This window comes from Charadrius vociferus, unplaced genomic scaffold, assembly GCF_000708025.1.
Source record: "Charadrius vociferus isolate BGI_N301 unplaced genomic scaffold, ASM70802v2 scaffold436, whole genome shotgun sequence".
Taxonomy (NCBI): Eukaryota; Metazoa; Chordata; class Aves; order Charadriiformes; family Charadriidae; genus Charadrius; species Charadrius vociferus.
In genome coordinates this window covers 2,122,234-2,131,849 of record NW_009649187.1, presented here as the reverse complement: position 1 = coordinate 2,131,849, position 9,616 = coordinate 2,122,234, and the positions used below count along the sequence as shown (strand labels likewise).

The window sequence follows — 9,616 nt, the reverse complement described above, 5'->3', positions numbered from 1 at the left end:
GGGGGGCCCTGCCAAGTTCATGGCGACACTTGTCCTCCCGGGCATCGTCCCCGGTGGCGTGCCGCCAGGCTTACTCGCCTCTCTCTCTGCACGTGTGTTACAGGTAGGAAAATGACTCTCCTGGCCCGGGAGCAGGAGTTAGGAGCCACGTCCCTGTGAGACCTCCAGAATTAAGAGCAAATGCCTGGAGAAGTGCAGTTGCCCAGAGCAGCGCGGCAGCTCTCGTGAACGGCGGGCGTCGACGCCTCTCAGACCTGCTCCTCTGGCTCCGAGCACTGCCCGCACTGCCTACCCCACGAATGGCTACTCAGAGGAAGCACTTGGTGAAAGATTTCAATCCTCATATCACCTGCTATATCTGTAAAGGCTATCTCATCAAGCCAACCACAGTAACCGAGTGCCTCCATACCTGTAAGTAGTGCTTTGCAACACACGCCTCCTTCGGAAGCGATACTGCCTTGAAGTGTTGTTGCGTGTTTAATGTGACATCCGTACTGGGTTTTGGTTACTTCTGAAGTGTTGCATGAAATGGTATGCAGTTTCTGGTGGGGTTTCCGAGGCACTGGCCTGCCATTTGGTCATCTCGAGGGCATGTCAACTCTGCTTAACACCTTGCAGAGTAAAGATACCCGCTTGCTTACCCCAAGCTGGTGGTGATCGTGCTGGCTCTAGCACCAAACGTATCGCTGTGGCCTGGCAGATCTCAAGTAAGATCATTAGGTCGGGTGTGGTATTTCGATAACATAACTCTGCTTTTGAAACTTCAGCCAATGTATCTGTTGGCAGTGTGAATGATGGATACACCGGTTTGGTCAGTACTGGCTCACATCTCTCTGCAATGTGTTCCATGGCACAATGCATAGAAATACTTGAAAGTTGGCAAAATATTTATTTAGGGAGTAGACCTTTTCTAAATGAAACCAACGCAGGAAAATTATTCAGGTTGTCTTATGCTCTTAATACTTCTAAAACATTTGCTTGTACAAACTACATTAAATGTATGAACTCAGTTGTCTTACTTCCACAAGCTAAGTTACTTACATGTTTGATTTTTTTACATTTATTCCTGACTAGAAGATAGTTTGCTTGGACCTTCTGGAGAATTTGGTGTCTTTCCAAATAAAATTTGAATTGTCCTAAAAGAAGAGTAAGGGAGAATATATGTTTTCTGGTAGATTTTCCATTTTTAAACCTTCAATAAATATTAGTTAAAAGACTTGTCTTAGCATTTCTGTCATTTCTGCACGGTGTTATTCTTGCAGTTGTTATTGTCTTCACTGTTAATTTTTACTTCTAATTTTTACTAGTATATCAAGCACATAGAGAATTGAAACTTGTAATTCCTATGTGTTGCTCATAGTACAAAGATAATACTCTTTACCATTGCAATAATACTATTTTTAGTTTTGTTTTTGAGAAAAAATAGTGTTGAACTGACTTTTTCCAAGTCTAACATCAGCTAAGGGTTATAACATGTTTTGTGGTATTATTCTTCTGGTTTGGGTTACTTGGTAAAGGAATTTAAGTTCAGGAGGAGAGAAGTTAAGCAAAGTGTCCTTATAAGAACTTGAAATAAAACAGGAGGGAGAAAGGTATATTAGCTATTATTAAGTTATTTCTTTCTCTTTAAAGAAAATGGAAAAATTCCACCATCAGTTAATTTTTTTATTGTTGAAGTTCAATGAACAATAGCAACTTTTAAAAGGTTGGGGTGAGGAGAAAAAAATTGCATCAGAAATCAGCTTAGACTTAGAAAAAAATTGTTTTCATTATGGTATCTTTCTGTTTAGATAATTTATTTGTTTATTTACTTTTGCTCCCATTACAAAACAATAATGGCAGAAGGAGTGGGTTTTTTTTTCAGCAGCATCTGTTTCTCTTGTTCACTTGTAGATTGTGAACTCTTCACTGGGACAGTTCTGTTACAGCCCTGTCCCCAGATCAGTGCATGTGAATTTTACTGAGCTGCCGTATAGTTGCACAGGTCTCCTCACAGAAAAGCTGCCATGTGTTTGGGTCATTAGGTAGAACTGCAGGAAAGAAGGTGGTGTTTCTTTAAAGCAAAGTTTAGTTGGCAAAATATGAAGCTTACAATGATGGCAAGAAAAGTTAAAAACGTCAAGTGGTGATATGGAAGTCGTATGTCTGTAGGGGAAATGATGATCTGTATGTGGCAGAATTCAGGAAGATACTCTGATAAATTAATTTACACTTTGACTTTTAGAAAATATATAAACTTTTTTTTTTTTTTTGTTGAAGTACAGGTATGGTTCTGCAGTCATATCTAAATAGTTACCACAAAATACCATGATTTTAACTGTTCTTTGGTATTTATCTTACACTGGTAACTGCCGTAATTCAAAACAGTGTTGCACAAATGATCAAAATCTGCAGATATTAATGGCTTAAGAAGCAGCATAAATTCATTAGATAATGGGAGTACAGCGTGTTACTCTGGACTAGATGAAAAGCATGTATTGACATAGGTGTTCTCCAGTGATCACAGAGGAACTGATGTGATCAGTAGTAACCGAATCAGTTAGTGGTTAATTCACATCTTCTGTGTTGCTGAAAAATGTTAAGCAGTAAAGTTCTGCTCTGAGAAATGTGTGCCTTCTTAATAAGATTTTTTTTTTTTTATGTGGTTTTGGGAAATGTTGGATAGACTAGACAGCTCCACTATTTACTGGGAAGAGTAAGTTCAACTTAGGAAGGTTTGTACGGCTGGTGCCCATCTGTTGGGAAGGAAATGCTTATATTACTATGAAATAATTATTCTGCAATTCCAGTACTTTGTTTCTTTTTTGCTACTTGCAAAAGAATGGGTTTGTTTTATGGACCGAGACCTTTTTTTCTAGTCTGTTACTCAGTTGTCAAGGATATTTAAGAACTACTGGTTGAAGCAAGCTAGATGAGAGCTAAAGGGTACGTCCCATCATCTGTCTCCTGAGTCACTCTGTTGTTCAGTACAGTGTACGTTTGCAAAACTTGGAAAATAAACTTTCTTTAGGAACATTCTTTAATGTTCTAAAAAAATATCAGACTGTTTACACAATGGTAGAAATGTTGGTTGGAAGGGACATCTGGAGGTTGTGTAGGCCAGCTTCATGCATGAGGCAGATTATTTCCCAACACTACACCAGATCAAGCCCTGGCTCTCTGTGTAGTTGAGTTAGGAATTTCCAAGTGTGGAGTCTCCACAGCCTCATTCAATAACTGTTTCCAGTGCTACGCTATTTACCTAGTGAAGAGGTTTTTCTGAATGTCCCACCAAACAACAGCTTGTGACCATCGCTGCTTGTTATACTATTTGCCACTATCAGGAAGAGCTGGGCTCCATCACTCCTGTAACTGCTATGCAAGTGATATAGGCTGTTGTTATATCACCTGCTTGCCTCAACCATGATTCACTTTTGCTAATCGATATTGCCTATTCCTGATTATGTTTTTGTCCCTCACGTGGTTGGAAATTGATTCCCAGGGACATGACATGGTCTGCCATCTTTCCAGGGAGCTAGGGGAGACTGTTAGCTGTAGTTACCTGGGTCATCCTTCCCATCTTTCTTAAAGGTGGGCATAATACACTACCCTTTTCCAGTGTTCAGGCACTTCCCGTAATCACCATGATTATGGTGATAAGCTTTCAGCTTAGTGAATCCTACCTGGCCTATAGATTTGAATACATCCAGCTTTTCTTGGTAGTCCCTAACCTGCTGCTCCCGGGGTGCTGGTCATCCCTGTCCTTCCCAAATCATGCTGGTATGCATGGAGATCTGGCTCTTCCTGTGACAACTGAGGCAAAAAAGGTATTGAGGACTTCAAACCTTTCTGTATGGTCTATTCCTAAGTTGTTTCCCTCATTTATTAACAGACCCACATTTTGTCTCGACTTCCTTCAGCTACTAGCAGAATCCCCTTATGTCTTTCATCAAGTTTTAGCTGTGACTGGGCTTTGGCCTTCCTAATTTCGTCCCTAAGTGCCAGAGCAATGATTTTATATCCTGTTGTTTCCCATCCTTGTTTCTACTTCTAATATGCTCTGGTTTTTGCGTATTAATTAGGAATCTTGTGCACTAAGCAGTTCTTCTGACAAAATTCCCTGTACGATGGGCTGGTTAATTCTTGAGCTCTAAATAAATTTCCTTTTAAGAAAACCATCCAGCTTTCCTTTCTTTCTAATGATAGCTTCTTTAGGAAATCTGACTGGCAGTTGCTTAAACAAGCTGAAGTCCCATCGCCTGAAGTTCAGAGTCCTAACTCTGTGGCTTAACTTTATATCCTTCCTCAAGATCCTGAACTCAGTCATCCTGAGGTCACTGCAAGGCAAGCTGCCATCTGCAGCTGTATTCATCACCAGTTTTTCCTTGTTCATGGCCAGCAGGTCAAGTGGTTCATTACTCCTAGTTGGTTTCTCTAGTATTTGCCTTAAGAAATTGTCAACGAGTGCAGTCTAGGAACTTTCAGAAATGTCCTTCCATGCAGGAAAATAACCAGAGCTGTAATTTTAAACATCAAACCAATAATCTTGCAACCGGAGTATTTTTCAGATCTTGCTAAAAACTTACGCTCTCACCAGAAGACTTTACTGCAGCAAAATTTCCCACTCTTAGACAGTCAAGCTGAGCTGCTTTTGTACTCCTCCTGTAGATGCTTCAGTTGGTAGCATGTAGCAGGTCTTAAAGGTTAGCAGATCTGTCTGATTTTGAAAGAAGATTTTAACCCAAAAAGCCTTTCTTGATCACCATGCATTGAAATTCTCTCTCCCTTTTAACAGAAGGGAATCCAGTCTGGCTGTGTTCGGTAGTTGTAATTAACAGTGTAGTCACCTCACATGTATAGTTTCTGAGAAGGGTAATGAAGTATATCAAAGTTTTCTGTCCTGTTTTTCTGCAGACGGTTTCCCTAAAAATAAGTGCTTTTAAAGCAGGTTTAAGGTAGCTAATTAAATACTTCATTGAACATAGCACAGAGATGTAGCAAGTCATTTGCTGTCACTGAGATGGGTTTGATGTTCCACTAGCTGTGTGTATCCTGTGCCCCCCTCCTTTGCTCACTATGAGAGAGTGATTAACTTTGAGAGAGGACATCCTTGGAAGAATTCAAAGGATGAGGTCTGACAGAGAATTTGTCCCACAATTAACTGATCAAACTTTCTCCTGTAGAATATTTTGTTAAAAAATGCAATATGAGATTTTATTTAGGTACCTTGTTTATCAGCATTTAAAAATACCTAGGAAGAGTCTTCTCATTGAACAATAGGCGTGTAGATATACATAAGATGTGTACTTTTTTTTGTTTGCATAAGATGACATACAGCACCGTCCTGACACTTGTATCTGTATTTTTCAGCTGATTACAAAGATCTGAAAGAATGTGTGAACCACATACCTCTGTATTGGAAAATGTAGCATTGTGTAGTATGTTATGGTTGCCAGCCAACTAGCATGTGTCACACGAGTACTTTTATCAGCTATTGTAAATCATCTTATGTGAGTTTAACTTTATTGTGGCTCATCTGAAGTGTCAGAGTACAACCATGACATTCAGGTCCTCATTTCACTGGCATGCGTAGCACATGCCTCAAAATTCTGCAAACTATGTACATTTTGGTTCAGCTGTTTTCTTTTGCCTGTTTGCTGCCACACCGTGACCTACAGTAAAGTAAGTGAAACCATGTCATTTTGTTAATCTGTACTGGAAGCGTTAAAGGTTTTTGGGTTGGGTTTGGTTCCCCTCCCTCAAGGTGGTGAATTAAACATATCTGTAATTTAGTTGTGTTTAAAGATTTCCTTTTTCCCTACCCTTTTCACCCAATACTTAGATTTCATCCTGTTCCCTAAAACTTCAAAGTGATAGGCTTTGAAAAATGTTCAGTGTTTTATATTGAGAATAACAGAGGATGATTATACCTATCATATCTGAAAATACTGGTTGATGGTCCTACTCCTACTAGGAGTATCACATATCAGTTCATTATTCTTGAGTGGTAGAACTTATGTGTATTTTTACTTTTACATTGCTATGGGTAAATCTCATTTAGTTTTGACAGGCAAATCCGCACAGCACCATAGCTTTACATGAGAAAAAGCAAAAGTTGTTTTAGGTTACTACAGTATTGGTTTACAATTTTAAGAGGTTTTTCATGGTATAAAATGACCTCGTGATTTGAGCTGGCAGCACAAACACTTGATCCAGATCTGTATGTTGGTTGGGGTAGGGAATACATCCGTATAGGACTGGCTTAAGATTCTTGGTTTCTTATGATTTTTTGTCTGTATATATTCTACTCAAAGACCTCTCTTACACTGGAGATTAAGCTTTTCATTAATCATTAGTTCCATTTTTGGACCACTCAAAAAAAGGTATAAAGACAGCACGTAAATATATTTAGACTGAGGAATTCAGTTCCTTTCCATAGATTGGTTTATATTATAAATATTTCTTCAAGTTATGTTATTGTGGATTTTAGCAGGCTTTATGTTTAGCAGTGTTTAGTATTTGGGAGGTTTTGGTGAGTCAATCATCTGACTTTAGGTAAGTGCGTTAGTTATCTATCTTCTTCTATTACTGTTCTTCTTCTGAACAGTAATAATTTCAAATTTCTTCTCGGTGTAGATGAAAGCTGTAGCTCAGATAGGTCCTATTTGTCTTTAGTTTGGAAAACAAACAGAAAGTACAGCAAAGCCAAGTTTAAAATATCTTTACAAGACAAATCAATGAGACCCTTTAAAAGCAGTTATATCAGTGTCATCTCATCACTGACTTCGAGAACTTCTCTGACATGAATGGAGCAGGGATCCTAAGAGCAAGTGAAGCGAATTGCATTCTCTTCAAAGTACTTTAGGCACGTCATTCTTAAAACACAGGGAAATGCTTTCTGAAGGAGGCTAGTACTAATTCCTTACTGGAAAAAAAGAAACCACTGGTATTGATACGAAGCCACTGGTAATCCTATTGAAGAATTTTTGTGCTAATCTTAGAGTCTCCATTGCTAAAAATTTCCCAAATAAGAGAAGGTTAGGGGTTAGGCTTATCAGTTCCAAAATTAATATTGACCAATACCAATTACGCTTACAATGTTTTTTTCAATTTGTTTTATTCTTTATCAATCATTTAAAATTGGTGTCAGGTTAGAAAGACTGACTCCATCGAGATGCTGCTGTTTCTACCGGACAGGAGGCTTACAAAGGAAAAAAAAAAGATTAAAGAACAACCCCCTTCCTTTATTATAGGAGTTAGCAGAAGAGGAGCTCCATCTCACTTGCGGTTCTCCATTGAAAAAGAGTTATTCCTAAGCTCAATTTCAGTGAAGTCAAGTCAGAAAAGGTCTAGAGTAAATCAAATCCTTATGTTACTTACCTCAGCAACTTTCAGCTGAATTGCCATATGACCATTATTCACAACTGTTCGACGTTACAATTTCATCATCATACCAGTTTCTCAGCCCCCCCCCTTCCCCCCCCCCAGTCTTTAAATTGAGGTTCTCCAACTAACGGAATTTCTGAGACTGCAGATGATTCTTAACCTTGCAGTTTTCATCAGTATTGTCATCACCCACCACTAGTCTGTACACTTTGTCCTGACAGAAGTAGTGTATCATCTCCACCTTCAGCACAATATAGATAGCAGGATTATGAGGTATCAGGTGCTGCAGTTGAAGAGCTTAATTGACAGTAGCATATTTCACAGATTCCTTGAGAAGCTTAGGCAGAGAATGGTTATTTTTGTTCTCATTGAAGTAATCCAAGAAGTGCTTATTCTAGGACTCTTTTTTTTGGACTTTTTTATATCTGATATCAGATTTAATTAGTTAATCCTATTTAGTCCTTTGGTTTACTTCACGTACTCCTAGTACCTCTACATTTAACTGCTTTGATGGACTCTACTTCAATAGTGTAGAAGAATCATGCCCAAAAAATGTCCTGGGTTTTTTTTTTGATAAATAGGAGGAAGACATCTTCTCCATTAATGAACAGGGAAGATGTGATTTTCAACGATGTTAACTATTTCCATTCATGGCAATATTTCCTTTTCTAGACTATCTTCTTTCTAAAAATCTCCGCATTGCTTAAATAAATTTAAATGCAGTTTAGCCACTGATATTTTTTTTTTTTTCACAATGATTACAATACGTAATACTATCAGTTAAAGAGCCTTCTCCATCCTGGTTTTGTGCCACATTGTCTTTGTTTTGATTTCCTGTTGTGTTTAGAGTAGGACCTTTTTATGATTGGCTCATTTTTCACTTGTCAAGAAGAGCAAGATAAATGAATGACATGGATGGCCTATCTCAGAAAGAAAAGATCACTTCATCATAGCTTTCTCATGAACACTGCATCATAATTTCATATTAATTAGTGTTATTGGTGGTTGTTTTTTTTCAATTCAAATGACATGGCATTCCCGTGACTTAGCTTTTGGACAATCTTCATGACTACTGGTAGTATCAAAAAAGTGAAGGTACAGTAGTTAGCGTTTGAGGATAAGCACGAACATTTTTTGAGAATATTACATTCTGTTGTTTGGGCAGCTAACCAAATTCTGTCTGTGCACTTGAACGGTGTTGATGGCTGCTTGCAAGTAATTCAGGTCTGGACACCTGTAGGGTTCCTATTTGTTCCTTTGTATGTTTTTTACAGAGCATTATGTCTTATGGCAATGCCTGTTCAAAAATTGTAACTTTGGGAAAGTGATGCTGCTTCTTCATCTGAGACCCTCTTGTGACACTTCCTGACCTTAGGGGACCAAGTGGGGACCCTGATGTCTAGCTACAGGTGAGAGGGCTGTTTGTTTATTACATGTTACTATACAACACTCCTTCCTCTCCAGGGCTGTGTGCCTGAAATGAGGGTATGCCCTGTTACCTCTGAAGGTGCTGGAAGTTGTGCTTAGAATATGGATTTTTGTTTAAAAAAAAATCCACCGCAGAGCACATTCATGGCACTTTTTGATGAGCAATGTCATGTTCTTATCTATTTACCCTAAATTCCTGCAAAACTTAAATCATTTTAAGGTAAAAAAAACCCCAACAATAGTGATATCTAAAGCAAATAACGCAGTTAAAAATGTCTATAATAGATGTAGGTGAAGAAATGAAAAAAATCCCACACCTGTTTAACCTTGGCATAGCTAGTTGAAATCAGAAAGCTCTAACCCTTACCCACCTAGTGCATTAATTTAAGAAAAGAGAACAGTGATTGATATTCTGAGAAAGTTGATTTTTGTATGTATTTCACTGTCTGTGCCTCTTCCCCATTATCTCGTTGTGTGTATGTGTCTGGGTTTTGATTAGTGAAGGAACTGAACTATGTCTTCAGTTGCTCCCTGTGCTGCTTTGTATTTCAGGTGGGCGACAGAAGGAAAGATAGTTCAGATAGTTACGGGAGCTGGGATGGCTGAGGAGCTACTGATCAGCTAAAGAATTCCACCTTGTGATGTTTGCCCCTGGGTTGAATGTGTGCGGACACCACAGCTTAAGAAAAGCTTTGAGCTGAGAATCTTCATATCTTTTCAATTTCGAGGATAACTTCTGTTATTTTCAGTTCTAGAGGAGATTCTCAGTTATATTGATGAAGAGAGATTATAGAAATCTTAACCATATACATTTTTTAAAAGT

At 38.5% G+C, this 9,616-nt stretch overlaps 1 protein-coding gene across 1 annotated transcript in view; it reads left to right on the top strand.

Moving 5' to 3' along the window:
• The first annotated feature begins 115 nt into the window (after nucleotides 1-115).
• PCGF5 (polycomb group ring finger 5) overlaps nucleotides 116-9,616 on the top strand; it is a 28,547-nt gene continuing 19,046 nt past the window's right edge. The window contains exon 1 of the mRNA XM_009888697.1: nucleotides 116-411. Within this exon, the coding sequence (XP_009886999.1) occupies nucleotides 300-411 (112 nt within the window). The 5' untranslated portion in view covers nucleotides 116-299. The remainder of the gene's footprint in view (nucleotides 412-9,616) is intronic.